The 17305-nt window shown below is 37.8% G+C and overlaps 1 protein-coding gene across 1 annotated transcript in view; it reads right to left on the bottom strand.

Moving 5' to 3' along the window:
• The window catches only part of LOC110463791 (phosphatidylinositol phosphatase PTPRQ-like), a gene marked incomplete at its 5' end in the record, with an annotated part of 49263 nt that overhangs the window by 2855 nt on the left and 29103 nt on the right, over positions 1-17305 (bottom strand). Inside the window, 7 exons of the mRNA XM_021518653.1 lie at positions 3386-3494; positions 6069-6142; positions 8042-8168; positions 8617-8748; positions 9333-9506; positions 14372-14453; positions 16549-16647. Of these exons, the coding sequence (XP_021374328.1) occupies positions 3386-3494; positions 6069-6142; positions 8042-8168; positions 8617-8748; positions 9333-9506; positions 14372-14453; positions 16549-16647 (797 nt within the window). The remainder of the gene's footprint in view (positions 1-3385; positions 3495-6068; positions 6143-8041; positions 8169-8616; positions 8749-9332; positions 9507-14371; positions 14454-16548; positions 16648-17305) is intronic.

Genomic DNA, 17305 nt, shown 5'->3' on the forward strand with positions numbered 1-17305 from the left:
CCTCCAAGGATAATTCTCACCAAGTAAAAATAATTTCCTACAGAAAGTTGTCAAAATATACCCAAAAGTGTTATTTCCCTATATAAACTATAGTAAACTTTACCCCCTCCCCAAGGGAGAACGGATAGCTCGGGGGTCCTGAAATTTACAATTTAAGTAAAGCCCCTGATGATCTTTCTTTCCACGTAGAGAAAATGAGTGTAGTACCTCTGAGTCTGAAGAAGAAGATTTTTGAAATATTGATTAATTTTCCCTTTGGGGCCCTGCCCTGGCCCCAGGGGTTGGGGTAGGAATCCCAATTTTACAATTTTGAAGCCTCATCTACCAAGGATGATTCTGACCAAGTTTGAAAAAAATCCATCCACTGGTTCTTGAGAAGAAGCTGAAAATGTAAAAGTTTATGCACGACGCACGACGGACGACGGACGACGACGGACGAAAAGCGATTAGAATAGGTCACTTGAGCAAAGCTCAGGTGACCTAAAAATATACCAAAAGTGTTATTTACCTATATAAACTATAGTGAACTTTACCCTCTCCCCAAGGGAGAGCAGATGACTTGGGGGGTTATAAAATTTACCATTTAGATAATGCACCTAAGGACCTTTTATCCATGAAGAGTATTTGTTTGTAAAATATCTCAGTCTGATGAAGAAGATTTTTTAACCTTTGACCATTTTTTCCATTTGGGCCCCATCCCTTCAGCCCCTGGGGATGGGGCAGGATCTTATTTTCTCATATCATCTAACTGCCATCTGGCATCATAATCATTCCAACCAAGTTTGAATAATTTTCTGCTGAAAATGGACCAAGTATACCTCCGTGTCTGGAGAAGAATATTTCTGAAATATTGGTTAACTTTCCCTTTGGGGCCCTGCCCTGGCCCCACGGGTTGGGGCAGGAATCCCAATCTTACACCAAGACACAATACACCTGAACACAGGTGTCGCTTTTGTAACCAAAACCAGGCAAAGTATTGGAAGGCAATTTTTTATTTATCAAGCTGTAGACCTATCTCAGGATATAGGTCACAGTGACATACTTCTTGTACTCCACACTTGGCCAGCCAACATATATATATATATACTTCCATACCAAATTTCGTTACTCCAGGAGAAATAGTACAGAAGGTATGCCCTAAACAACTTTTAAACAAGAGCACTGCAAACGGATGCATAATAAGCCCGTCTGACCCTATCTAATGATTTTTTGTTTGTTAAATTAAATTCATATTGTCCTTCTTAGACCCCACATGAACATCCATGCCAAAAATTAGGACAATAACACATGATCTGACTGAACTGTACACCACTGAAGAAACTTGCACCAAAACTTTAACCGAGAAATTGCACGAGAAAAGTTAAGTTCCAAACACATCCAAAATTTCCAAAAATAGGAATTATTTTCCCAAATTAAATCCATATAGTACTTGTTAGACCCCACATGAACATCCATGCAAAAGATTAGTACAACTAGAACACTGACAGGTCAGTAAGGGCCCCGTCTTGTGGCAATATATCCCCCATAATCATCAAGAAGCAATCTGCCCATAAAGCTGAGCTTGATGTTTGATATTTGGACTTCAAAAAGAATCGCAAGGAAACAAAATATACAATTTACATGTACTATGATGTGAGTCTTGTTTCCTTCCACCTCCATATTTGCTGGGCTAACAGAAATGTAAATACTGGTGCAATACTCATTTGTTAGCTTTAATTTGTTTTATTTCACCTTATATACCTCCTCCATCAAGAGCCGGGTCAAAGTCAGAGATCCACTTTGTCTTTGACCTTTGGACCCAAATGACCTTGACCATTAACCCAGTGACCCTGATCTTTGGTCAGTTGACTTATTCTTTAATTCCGACCAACTTTGCTTCTTAATATCATAACAAAATGTTCATCAGTGAAAAATACAAAACTTGACCTTGACCCTTTGGACCCCGTAACCTGGACCTAAGGTCAGTTGACTCTGTGTTAAGTTCTGAACAACATTGCTTCATAATGTCATAACAAAATGTTCATCAGGGAAAAGGTACAAAATTTAACCTTCACCTTTGACCCAGTGACCTTGACCTTTGGTCAATTGACTCCTTGTTTAATTCTGAGCTACATTGCTTCAAAGTGTCATAGCGAAATGTTCACCAGTGAAAAGATACAAAAATTTAACCTTGACCTTTGACTCAATGACATTGACCTTTGGTCAGTTGACTCCTTGTTTAATTCTGATCAACTTTGCTTCATCATGTCATAACAAAATGTTCATCAGTGAAAAGATGCAAAATTTGACCTTGACCTTTGAATCCATTGATCTTGACCTTTCACCTCGACTTTTTACCTCAATGTGTCTCTTTGTTAAATTCCGAACAACTTTGCTCCACAATGTCATAGCGAAATGTTCACCAGTGAAAAGCTACAAAATTTGACCTTGACCCCTGACCCGATGACCTTGACCTTTGGTCAGTTGACTCCTTGTTTAATTCTGATCAACTTTGCTTCATAATGTCATAACAAAATGTTCATCAGTGAAAAGATGTAAAATTTGACCTTGACCTTTGCACCTAATGACCTCGACCTTTGACCTTGACTTTTTACCTCAAAGTGTATTTTTGTGAACTGAACATCTTGACCAAGTTTCATGGATATGGGTCAATAAATACCAAAGTTATCAGCCAGGAACAAAATTTGTGGACGGACAGACAGACAGACAGACAGACAGACAGAGTGATTACTATAGGGCACCAGTATCTCCGATACGGGGCCCTAATAACACATGATCTGACTGAACTGTAGACCACTGAAGAAACTAGAACCGTAAAATAATACGTCCGTCGTATTTTGGCGGTCGTATAAAAAGGATAAGGTGAAAGGTCAAGCACTGATCACACTGTCCTACTTTTTGCACTCAGGACTCTACTTTCCCAGGATGTACTACATGTCATTATTTTTCTTTACTCATAAGCATCCATGCATGAAATTTTCCTGACAGACAGACTCAAGGACATATATGGCACAACCTAATAGTCCTCACTAGTTTACTGCAGACACAGTTTTCTAGTATGTAGTCACTATCTTTACATGAAACAGATGCAAATTAGCAGATTTAGGTATGTGAAACCTACAATAATGTGAAAATGATGAACTTCTTTAACGATTAAGGAAACTTCAAGTCTTGCTGCCCTAAATCAACTATATCATAACATAGCAACTGGTTCAAAATCACATATCTTCATTCTTATTTCAAGTATGTTCGAAAGCCTCGCACACTTTGTATGCCACAACATGTATATAATCTTTACAAGGACATGTGCTTATAATTACCATTATTGTATTTCTACCCTGAAATTTGTTTTCTTTAGTATATTCTGAATGAGAACTGAACATACCTTTGCCTCCTCTTTAGAAGGACAACGACAAGGACAATCACGATGGCGAAAGCCACAATCCCACAGACAACGCCAATGATGACACTAATGTTGGTTCCAGGTTCTGGAACTGAGAGTGGAGAAACATTTACTCAATTAACATTTTAGTACACTTAGCACATTTTACATGTAGCCTTTGGATACCTTTTATCACTCACACGTTTGTCACCCAAAGGCAATCAATCTTAATTACTGTATTAATGAAAATACATCAAAACAATGTGAGAAGGGGGCACAAAACTACATTAGCTTATGAATTTCAGCATAACATATGTGACACTGTATTTATGTGCAAGAAGTTTCTCGTAACTTTGATCTTGGCTGCACAAACCTAATTGTAACATACTTGCCATACTATATAGTATACACTACAACGTTTGGATCACAGTCTTTCATAAAACATATACTTTGAATGTACAGTTTTAAATATGCCAATTTAAGTTCATGTATGTTGTTCTCTATTGCATAGTTTGTGGGTGCGCCAATTCATCAATGCACTTGACTGTTAAAGTTTGATGATGCTGTACATTTTGAGTGTGCTAAAATTGTCTCATCGCCACGATACAGAATGAGGTTTCAGTACAAGGTTTTTTGTTTTGACAGTTGTAATTAGATCGTGACCCCTTGTTGTGACCCTGACCTTGTGGTACACAATACACTGTATTCTCACAATACTTATACCTTTAAAATCTAACAAAATAAGCTTAAGTGGTTTTAGAAGTTAGGATCCAAATAAGATCAGTATAGTTAGATTGATAGATACCATGACAAGTAACTGCGATATATACCCAGAAATGCGCTTCAAACTTCGGATAAGCTTAAGTAATGGTTCTATATATACTACTCACATTTTGCTAAGGATCACTTTTATTTTTGGGCATATGTGAAAATAAATATTTTATTTGGTTTATACTGAGATTATTTTTGAAAAATTGATTGTTCTTTAAATTCATCAGCATGCAAAAATTCCAAAAATTGTGATTACAATAGGTAAATGAGCCACAGGAAAAAGGTTACCCTTAAAATTGGTAACAACAAGGTATTCACTACAAAACTTAAATTGAACAAAACTGTTTTAGTATGGAGTGTGATGCCCATGAGCATCAATTACAGTTTCACAACGTCTGCCCATGCCCCGAATGAGATCGCGTATCTGGTTTTGTGGGATAGCGTTCCACTCAGCTACCAAAGCTGTTCCTGGCTCCTGGAGCGTTCTTGGCTGAACATTTCTGGCAGAAAGAGCTGTCTGCAGCATGTCCCACGCATGCTCGATGGGATTTAGATCTGGCGAGCGGACTGGCCAATCCATTCGTTGAATAGTCGCTTTCTGTAGATACTACTCAGTCACCTTCCCTCTATGTGGCCTAGCATTATCGTCCATAAGGATGAAGTCAGGGCCGATAGCACCAATGTAGGGTCTGACATAAGCATCAAGGATTTCATCGCAGTAAATCCGGGCCATAACGGTACCATTTTGGAAAACATGGAGGTCAGTTTTCCCACGAAGGCTTATGCCTCCCCACACCATCACTGAACCTCTGCCATATCATTCATGTTCCATAACATTACCTGCCTGGAACCTTCCCAGGTTGTCTCCATACTCTAACGCGCCTGGCAGTGAAGTCGAGACAGAATCTGGACTCATCAGTATAAAGAACTGGGCACGTATTCATGAAACCATTCTCATGCTCAAGCATGGATTCTGTGCTCAAGCCAGCTTTCTTGTAACCATTCTAAATCATGTCAACGATCAAAAAGTCAAATTTAAATATTGAAAACAGTATTCGGCTTCAAGTTTCTTCAATTTTTCTCCCAAACTTTAACAAAATAAGATTTTTTAAATAATTTATAACTGGAACAAGAAATTAGACTGGAGCACAAAATCCATGCTTGAGCATGAGAACGGTTTCATGAATACGGGCCCTGGTTCCCATTCCTGAAGAGTCCAAGTGCTGTGAGCTTGGGCCCAAACTAATCGGTCCCTAACATGGCGGGCAGTTAAGGGAACTCATATTGCTGGTCTACGTGACCTTAAACCAGCATCATGAAGATGGTTCCTAACTATCTGAGTGGCTACCCGGGAACCAGAAGCATTTATGAGGTCATTTCGTAAAGCTGTGACGCCGTGCCTGTATGAGCAAAAATCAGTCTTGGCGCTGCGTTGTAGCCCTAGAATGACGTCTGGAAGGGTTTCCGTTAGTTTGGAAACGATTCCACATTCTTTCCACCACACTTTAAGACACCCCAAGGTCTGCTGCAACGTGATGTTGATACATGCTAGCTAGTCATTTCACCGTCATTTAACCGTTATCTGGTTCGTCTATATGCCATATTAAAACAAAAACATGCAAAGAATGTTCATCAAATCGATTTCCTTAACAATTTGAACAATGCCTTACTTAGCCTAGCTTAGCTTTTGAAACTAAGGGGTGTACACGTGGAAAAGCATGCACTCGCTTTTATGGTTGACTGACCACACCCACACAGAATGATTTGGAAGGCTAACATTTTCGCCCAAAACAGTAAGGAAGGAAAAATAATAATATCCTTTCTAACATTTTGATAAATTTTTTTCAAAATATAGATGATCCTTAGCAAAATGTTAGTATATGATTGAAATGGTGATTTATACAGTGAGGAATACCTTTCTCTGTTGAATATGGTCCATAAAGCGAGGACAATGTACAACCTCCTGCAGTACACACAACTGCCTTCACACTGAAACACAAACACCATTCATCAAACATAATTCATTGGTCATAAACGGGAAAGATGTTAGCCTCAAGCTGTACACATGAATATCTAAAACAAAAATCATCAAACACCAATCATTCCTTTCTAAGAGGCACAGAGGTCAACCTACAGCCAGTAGAATCACATGTATAGCTTATGGTGTATCATTAATAAACTATGGTGTAACATTTATAGCTTATGGTGTAATGTTCATAGCATGTGTTGTACCATTTATAGCCTGTGGTATAAAATTCATAGCCTATAGTGTAACACTTATAGCATATAGTTAGTGTATTATAGATAATTACCTATACTTTCAATTACTTTTCATGAACCTGCACAACTGAAACACTGACTATTACACCCCTTTCTGAATACGTTTGGGATTTCTCACTCTATTCCAGACCAAAAACATGACACACACACAGAGGTTGCAAACCTGTAGTTCCCTTCAATCTAGTTCTGGTGTCTTATTAAATGTTTATTCCCATAAAAACCTTTCTGGATGAATACCTTTTGCATAAAATACTCATCCCAGATTAATATTTTATGAATATAAACAAGAGGCCCAATGGGCCTGAATCGCTCACCTGGTATTAATCTCACTCTTGTAATCTTAAAAGTGGACTAATATACAACAACAGGCAGAATATCACTGTTTAATTCATAAGACCCGATTAAAAGATTTAAACATATGACGCCTGTGACCTTGAATGTCGAACAAGGACACTGATAAGGTTGAACAGAGTTTATAGTCTTCCAACCCAGCATGCTTCTAGCAAAATATCATTACCCTGGACCTCTTGGTTATACAGAACAAATCATTTAAAGATTTAAACATATATTGACCACTGTGACCTTGAATATGGGCGATGGTCATTCATTTGAACAAACTTGGTAGCCCTTCATCCGAGCATGTTACTGGCCAAATGTAAGCACCCTATAGGCCTTTGGGTTATTCATAAGAAGTTGTTTCAATGTTTTAAACATATGTGACCTTGAATATAAGTCAAGGTAATTTATTTGAACAAATTTGGTAGCCCTTCATCCCAGCATGTTACTGGCCAAATTAAAGCACCCTAGGTCTCTCGGTTATTCATAAGAATTTGTTTAAATATTTAAAACATATTTGACTCCTGTGACCTTGAATATATGTCAAGGTCATATATTTGAACAAAATTGGTAGTCCTTCATCCCAGCATGTTACAGGCCAAATATCATCACCCTAGGCCTCTTGGTTATTAATAAGAAGTTGTTTAAATGTTTTAACCATATTTGACCCCTGTGACCTTGAATATATGTCAAGGTCATATATTTGAACAAAATTGGTAGTCCTTCATCCCAGCATGTAACTGGCCAAATATCATCACCCTAGGCCGCTTGGTTATTAAGAAGAAGTTGTTTAAATGTTTTAAACATATTTGACCCCTGTGACCTTGATTAGAGGTCAAGGTCATTCATTTGAACAAACTTGGTAGCTCTTCATCCCAGCATGTTACTGGCCAAATATCATCACCCTAGGCCTCTTGGTTATTCAGAAGAAGTTGTTTAACGGTTATAAACATATTTGACCCCTGCGACCTTGAATATAAGTCAAGGTAATTTATTTGAACAACCATGGTAGCCCTTCATCCCAGCATGTTACTGGCTAAATATTCAGAAGATGTTGTTTAAAGATTTTAACATATTTGACCCCTGTGACCTTGAAAATGGATGAACGTTATTTATTTGAACAAAATTGGTAGCCCTTCATCCAAGCATGCTTCTGGCCAAATATCATCACCCTAGGCCTTTTGGTTGCTGAGAAGAAGTTGTCTAAAAGTTGACGCAGACCGGACCCGGTGAGCTAACAATGGAGAAAAATATTTGAAGCATAAAACATACACATAAATTGAGCCTGCTTCCAGTGGTCCATTACAATAGGTTTCTGTTGATGTTACACAGTTTTTCCCTGTCCCAATCTCAACCACAAATGTTTTGGTTGCCCTCTTACGTCGACCAGATGTACTTGCTGCAACACAAAAGAGTTATATATTAGTGTCCTTACTTTACTAATTATATCAATAAAAGATTTATAAACATAAATTACAAATTGTTGACTTAGTAATCCTAAAACTTAACTTAATATGTGAACACAAAAAAACATCTGGAAATAGAATATGTACAAAATATTGAGCAAACAACTTGGGAGGATAATTTTGCCCAGTACTCGGACTGTTTACTAACCAGAATCTCCTCAGTTTTAAGTTATCAATTCTGTTAAACAATCAGCCAATTAAAAAGTAACATTCGTATTTAATATCATCTAAATTTCATTGCATTTTTTTCCCACACAGGAATCTTACTGTTCTTGGTTCGGTGCATTGCCTACTTTTTTGGCTGGGATCTTCCCTACATTTAATTTTTAAGTAAACCTGGTTTTCTGTCCAGCACAAATAGAACAATATAGCTATACATACCTTGATCGAGATATGTGGTAAACTCAGAATTTGACATTGCCCTGTATTCGCCTGGATAACCATTTGCACGAGCATCTTTCCAACCAACTAGGTTGGTCAAGTAATCATGTGATTTTGCTTCTGACATGTCACCTAGATAGAAAAAAAAGATGCTTTGAAAAAGAATTGCTCACCTTGATGGGAAAGAAAATGCATCTTCAAACACTAATTGTCAACTAGACAGGAAAGAACAATGATTTAAAAAGATATTTTTCCAAGTCTGCAATGTTGACATTTAAAAAAAAAATCAACAAGTTGCATGACTTTTGTGATGATGAAATCATTACCTGGAAAATTCTAGAAGCATGTTTTAGACCAGTTATTTTTAAAACTTTAAAACTTTAAAAAATCAAATACTGAAATGAACAAAGGGCAATAACTTTTGGAAAAACTGTTGAATCAAAATTCTGTTAAGGGAGACACAACTTCATATCATGATGATAATATTTACAAAGTTTCAAAGAGATTGGTCGAAAAATGTAGGAGGAGATTGCCGGACAAACAAAAGTTTACGCTGGCCGGACAACCCCATACCATAATACTCCCGTCAAAATTTGACGGGCGTTTAATAAAAATTAAAAGACAGTCTTTTTCATTACACATCTAACATTGTAAATGTTGGTCAGTTTTAAAGTGCACATACAGAATGATTGTATGTTTACTGGTAAACAACCTACCAAGATTTGTACAGGAACCTTTACACAGCACCAAAGAGGAATCTTCTATATGGCCATATAGGTCGTTCGAGAAAAAGCCTTCCGTAAGTGTCAGTGTGAATGAAGTCTGTGTTGCTTGAATGTTGGTATTACTGCTGGTCGGGATTACTGTTTCTCCTACATCCAAAGGTGGGGCTACAAGTACACATAATTACTGATGATTCTGGGGGTGCATCCATACATCCAACTGCATTCGTTCTACTACATAAACGTTTTATCCACAGAATATATGATGGAGACAGTGAGACCACAGTGTGGCACACAAGAACTAGTCAAATTTGTATTAAGCAACCTACAAAAGGAAATTCACTTACCATTCGTTTAATAAAAGGGGTTGTTTAGCAAAGTTTGACCCGACATGGCTGACCAATTAAAGGACCCCTTATTGATTAAACTCGAAGCCGACTCTCAACCCCATGGCAGTGCACATTTCCACATACATTTCTTGATAGTTATGATGGTAAACAAAACTTGAAAGTGTTTTTGACAATTTGTCATTTCAGTCAGGACAATAGATCAATAGAGACTTTCTAAATAGCTCAGAAACGTAAGTGTGATTTCATCAGCAACCAGATTTTTGGCTGAGTTATGATTAAATACATCTTCATTGAAATGAAGATGTTTTCTGCATTGGCCTCTTCATTGAAATAAAGCTGTTTCCTGCGTTGGCCTCTTCATTGAAATAAAAATGTTTCCTGAGTGGCCTCTTCATTGAAATAAAGATGTTTCCTGCGGTGGCCTCTTCATTGAAATAAAGATGTTTCGTGCATTGGCCTCTTCATTGAAATAAAGATGTTTCCTGCGTTGGTGTCTTGATTGAAAAATAATGATGTTTCCTGCGGTGGCCTCTTCATTGAAATAAAGATGTTTCCTGAGGTGGCCTCTTCATTGAAATAATGTTTCCTGAGGTGGCCTCTTCATTGAAATAATGATGTTTCCTGAGGTGGCCTAACTTATAACTTTGTTTCTTCGGTAGCAAATAAACCATCACTAAGAGTTATCGCTAACATGATATGGCATTGTTCAGTTATTATATTTTCAATTTACCAGTCACACATGGCAGATTTCAAAAAAAGTTGTTTCCATGAAGTTTAAATTTTCCTTGGAAGACATGGTGAATAGTAATAAGTTTTACCGGTGAAATCATGTTGAATGTCCATAGAATAATCACCCAATCATGACACAAACAAAACAGACTGCATTTAATACAAATCCCAATACAAGTTAACTTATCGCTGGTAAAACTGAATCGGTCATCAACTTGCCAGCTTATATAATACTAACAGAAAGAAAAAACAAACTGCGTATACATAAAATTGAAATGTAAACACTATATAAGGAATTTTTCAACAAGTAACATGATTGTACACTATACAATCTGTAACAACCTTCAAGAGTGAATGTAATTGTGTTAATATTAATATGCACGTGCTAAATTTCTCATTTTTCGTTCTTTACTGTTCTTGTTATTGTTTTTGTAAATCTTTACATCCAAGTGAAGTTTGACAATATTTATCATACTTTTTATTGTCTTGTAAATCTTTATATTCAAAACAAGTTTGACGATATTTACAATCCTCGTTATGGTTTTATAAATCTTTACAACCAAGACAAGTGAAGTTTGACAATATTTATCATATTTTTTATTGTCTTGTAAATCTTTATATCCAAAACAAGTTTGACAATATTTACAATCCTCCTTACTGTCGTGTAAATCTGTACATCAAAAACAAAAATAGAAATAAATGTATTCTTGTTAAATGTGTTTGGTAAGCTATATTCCTGAACTGAGTCAAAATATCCACAACCAAATGGTTGGAATGATTCAGACTGGTATTGACAAAAACAAAATGCTGTTACTAGATGGGTTGGTAGGCATCAGAACACTATTCATGCCCAATGGAGATGTTTCCATCAGTCTGGTTACACCAGTACCAGGGACTGCCCCAGGTTAGGATGTCTACACGTGACGTCATTACATCAGTCTGGTAACACCAGTACCAGAGACTGCCCCAGGTTAGGATGTCTACACGTGACCTCATTACACCAGTACCAGGGACTGCCCCAGGTTAGAATGTATACACGTGACATCATTACACCAGTACCAGGGCCTGCCCCAGGTCAGGATGTCTACACGTGACATCATTACAGCAGTACAACTACATCCAGAACCACTTCCAAACAGCAGCTTTGATGGATGTCTACACGTGACATCATTACATCAGTCTGGGAACACCAGTATCAGGGACTGCCCCAGGTTAGAATGTATACATGTGACATCATTACACCAGTACCAGGGACTGCCCTAGGTCAGGATGTCTACACGTGACATCATTACAGCAGTACAACTACATCCAGAACCACTTCCAAACAGCAGCTTTGATGGATGTCTACACGTGACATCATTACATCAGTACCAGGGACTGCCCCAGGTCAGGATGTCTACCCGTGACATCATTACACCAGTACCAGGGACTGCCCCAGGACAGGATGTCTACACGTGACATCATTACATCAGTATGGTAACACCAGTATCAGGGACTGCCCCAGGTTAGAATGTATAAATGTGACATCATTACACCAGTATCAGGGACTGCCCCAGGTTAGAATGTATACATGTGACATCATTACACCAGTATCAGGGACTGCCCCAGGTTAGAATGTATACATGTGACATCATTACATCAGTACCAGGGACTGCCCCAGGTCAGGATGTCTACCCGTGACATCATTACACCAGTACCAGGGACTGTCCCAGGTTAGGATGTCTACACGTGACATCATTACATCAGTCTGGGAACACCAGTATCAGGGACTGCCCCAGGTTAGAATGTATAAATGTGACATCATTACACCAGTATCAGGGACTGCCCCAGGTTAGAATGTATAAATGTGACATCATTACACCAGTATCAGGGACTGCCCCAGGTTAGAATGTATACATGTGACATCATTACACCAGTACCAGGGACTGCCCCAGGGCAGGATGTCTACACGTGACATCATTACACCAGTACCACGGACTGCCCCAGGTCAGGATGTCTACACGTGACATCATTACACCAGTACCAGGGACTGCCCCATGGTTAGGATGTCTACACGTGACATCATTACATCAGTATCAGGGACTGCCCCAGGTTAGAATGTATACATGTGACATCATTACACCAGTATCAGGGACTGCCCCAGGTTAGAATGTATACACGTGAAATCATTACACCAGTACAAGGGACTGCCCCAGGTCAGGATGTCTACACGTATTCCTGAACCGAGTCAAAATATCCACAACCAAATGGTTGGAATGATTCAGACTGGTATTGACAAAAACAAAATGCTGTTACTAGATGGGTTTGTAGGCATCAGAACACTATTCATGCCCAATGGAGATGTTTCCATCAGTCTGGTAACACCAGTACCAGGGACTGCCCCAGGCCAGGATGTCTACACGTGACATCATTACACCAGCACCAGGGACTGCCCCAGGTTAGGATGTCTACACGTGACGTCATTACATCAGTCTGGTAACACCAGTACCAGGGACTGCCCCAGGCCAGGATGTCTACACGTGACATCATTACACCAGTCCCCGGGACTGCCCCAGGTCAGGATGTCTACACGTATTCCTGAACCGAGTCAAAATATCCACAACCAAATGGTTGGAATGATTCAGACTGGTATTGACAAAAACAAAATGCTGTTACTAGATGGGTTTGTAGGCATCAGAACACTATTCATGCCCAATGGAGATGTTTCCATCAGTCTGGCAACACCAGTACCAGGGACTGCCCCAGGTTAGGATGTCTACACGTGACGTCATTACATCAGTCTGGTAACACCAGTACCAGGGACTGCCCCAGGTCAGGATGTCTACACGTGACATCATTACATCAGTACAACTACATCCAGAACCACTTCCAAACAGCAGCTTTGATGGCGAGAAGCATTTCTTGATTATTGAGAATCAGTGCAAGAACTGAACATCCACAATATCCAGCTGTCTGCCCTGTTCTGCAGCGACCTCATGGTGTCATTACTTGGTGCAGGAGTCATCTCCATTCTGTTTTCAGATGAGTCGATAGTTGGTTCCACTTGGACTATACAGTGACAGCCATCCAATGTGTACCTTCCCATTAGAAAGCGCTTTTCTGGACAACTATGTGTGAAGGTCTGGAGCAGCATAACAGTGAATGACACAATGCCTTTGGTGGTCATAACAGTGAATGACACAATGCCTTTGGTGGTCATAACAGTGAATGACACAATGCCTTTGGTGGTCATAACAGTGAATGACACAATGCCTTTGGTGGTCATAACAGTGAATGACACAATGCCTTTGGTGGTCATAACAGTGAATGACACGATGCCTTTGGTGGTCATAACAGTGAATGACACAATGCCTTTGGTGGTCATAACAGTGAATGACACGATGCCTTTGGTGGTCATAACAGTGAATGACACAATGCCTTTGGTGGTCATGGATGGAATTTGACAGTGCAAGCTACTGCAAAGAGATCCTGAAAGTCCAAATCATCCCGTTTCCTATTTGTGTAAGAATGTCAAAATATGCTGCAACATGAATTCCTGATTCAGCAGAATGTGGATGAGGTGCCACAGCCTGCAGTATCATCTGATCTTTTGTCCATTGAGCATGTATGGGACGAGGTGCGCCGCCATTGGCAATGTTTACTATAAAATCGGCCTGTGATGTAGGCTGATGTGGATGTGGTGCCACAGCCTGCAGTATCATCTGATCTTTTGTCCATTGAGCATGTATGGGACGAGGTGCACCATTGGCAATGTTTACTATAAAATCGGCCTGTGATGTAGGCTGAGCTTTCCCATGTGTTAGTTCACTTATGGAATGGCATTCCGAAGGCATTATTCAACAATTTTGCTGCATCCATTACGTTGCGCTACAATGTCAGCTTTACTGCTAATGGTAGACATAGAAATACATAGCCAAACTAGAGTTCCAGTCTAACATGAAATGAGATACTTACGTCCTGCAGGGGCCATATAGGTATTGAAGCTTTTGAACCCATTATAGACAACTCCATCAGTGTTATTACCTACAGCATACACCTGTAAAAATGGTACATGTGCTAGAAATATACCTTAAACAATGAGTGATACAAGTGTAAGAGATTCACATGTAAAATGTGTGTTACATGTTTTATAGAAACACTTGTCACCTGTACAATGTGTGGTACACAAGTGTTAGAGATACATCTACCATGTTAGACAAAAGTGTTAGATATATCTATACAATGTTATAGACACAAGTGTTAGAGATACATCTATACAATGTTAGACACATGTGTTAGATACATCTACCCTGTGTAGACACAAATGTTAGAGATACATCTAAACAATGTTAGATAAAAGTGTTGAGATACATCTATACAATGTTATAGACACGAGTGTTAGAGATACATCTATACAATGTTAGACACATGTGTTAGAGATACATCAATACAATGTTAGACACAAATGTTAGAGATACATCTACAATGTTAGACAAAAGTGTTAGATAAACATCTATACAATGTTAGACACAAGTGTTAGAGATACATCTATACAATGTTAGACACAAGTGTTAGAGATGCATCTATACAATGTTAGACACAAGTGTTAGAGATACATCTATACAATGTTAGATAAAAGTGTTGAGATACATCTATACAATGTTATAGACACAAGTGTTAGAGATACATCTATACAATGTTAGACACAAGTGTTAGAGATGCATCAATACAATGTTAGACACAAGTGTTAGAGATACATCTATACAATGTTAGATACAAGTGTTAGAGATGCATCAATACAATGTGAGACACAAGTGTTTGAGATACATCTATACAATGTTAGATAAAAACGTTGAGATACATCTATACAATGTAAGACACAGGTGTTTGTCGAGATACATCTATACAATGTTAGACACAAGTGTAAGAGATACATCTATACAATGTTAAACACAAGTGTTAGAGGTACATTTATACAATGTTAGAAACAAGGGTTTGAGATAAATCTATACAATGTTAGACACAAGTGTTAGAGGTACATCTATACAATGATAGACACAAGTGTTAGAGATACATCTATACAATGTTAGACAAAATGTTAGAGATACATCTATACAATGTTAGACATAAGTGTTTGAGATACATCTATACAATGTGTGACGCAAGTGTTAGATATACATCTATACAATGTTAGACACAAGTGTTAGAGATACATCTATACGATGTTAGACACAAGTGTTAGAGGTACATTTATACAATAATAGACACAAGTGTTAGAGATACATCTATACAATGTTAGACATAAGTGTTTGAGATACATCTATACAATGTGTGATGCAAGTGTTAGAGATACATCTATACAATGTTAGACACAAGTGTTAGATAAACATCTTTTCAATGTTAGACACAAGTGGTTGAAATACATCTATACAATGTTATACACACAAGTGTAAGAGATACATCTATACAATGTTAGACACAAGTGTTAGAAATGCATCTATACAATGTGTGACACAATCAAGTATTATAGACCTGTACAATGTGTGACTCAATCAAGTATTAGACCTGTACAATGTGTAACACAATTAAGTATTAGACCTGTACAATGTGTGACACAATCAAGTATTAGACATGTACAATGTGTGACACAAGTGTTTGAGATACACCTGTACAAGTTGGAAAACAGTGTAAGTATAGTTAATATTACATATTCCTATATATGGTCTATTTATGTAGTTTTATATCTAACTATGTATGACAAAGAGAATGTAACCTCTGATACTTGACTTCCATTTTGTGGTTTGAATTAGGTTTACATATTTACAGCATCTTTGAAAATAGTATAACAAAGAATTTGGACCGACAGACAAATTGACTGATGAGGGACAGATCTAGACTGCCAATACAAAACATTGACATAGGCTTAAAAGTTTCCTTTACGTACATGTACATGTGTCTATGACATTTCTCAATTTCATCTTTAGGGATAAGAAATAATGGCCTTTACCACAATCTTGTGGTCGATTTTGTTGTTTTAGCATCAATACAACTAAATATCTGAATTTTTGGATAGAGCATTGGTCTTGAAAATACAACATTCTATGCATAATAAACTGTGTGTAATTTACGGTAAAAAATGATCATATACTCACCTCAATGTAGTAGGTCCTCTGTGGTAAAACTGCCAGATCTCTTGTGACAGTGATAACATTAGTATCTATCGGTATTTCTTCTGGATCAGCATTTAAATTCTGAAGTAAAAAAAAACCAAATAAACTTATCATTTCTTTTTTTTATCTTTATCACTAGAATTTAAAATAATGCTGAGATTACAACTACAACTAAACATAATTAAGGTAAAATCTTTCTCATCCCCTCCTCCTCCGCTCATTACAGCTCTTTTTTTCCATCAATAGTTTAGAAAATGGGGGTTATTTTGCTATTGTTTGCTATAAAATGACCAGGGTATAGAACACAACAGTAAATGAGTTCTGTAAAAAAAGTCAAGTTAAATGTTAATATGAATAGCAAGGATCAACAATCTAAAAATAGAAGAACAGTTCTGCGTAGCAATGACTACTCTGACCCTCAAATGAATAGATTGTTCACATTATTTACATGATGTTCTTCTACCCTTCCACAAAACACTGCTATCTTTGTTTGAAGCAACCTTTCCCTTTTTTTCATTACATACATTAAATCTGATTGCCAAATGAGCCAAAAATCCAATCAACCTCCCAAAAACCATTTTCTGATTATCTTGTGGTAGATTTTAGCATCAATATATCATAGCAGCTGTTTCTACCACTTATATTTAGAAATATGATGATGTGATACTGTGGCATTAAACAATTGGACTTGTTGACTTGTTCTTCAGTCCAACAACAATTCACTTAACTATAGACCCTT

Source organism: Mizuhopecten yessoensis, unplaced genomic scaffold (assembly GCF_002113885.1).
Source record: "Mizuhopecten yessoensis strain PY_sf001 unplaced genomic scaffold, ASM211388v2 scaffold1513, whole genome shotgun sequence".
NCBI lineage: Eukaryota > Metazoa > Mollusca > Bivalvia > Pectinida > Pectinidae > Mizuhopecten > Mizuhopecten yessoensis.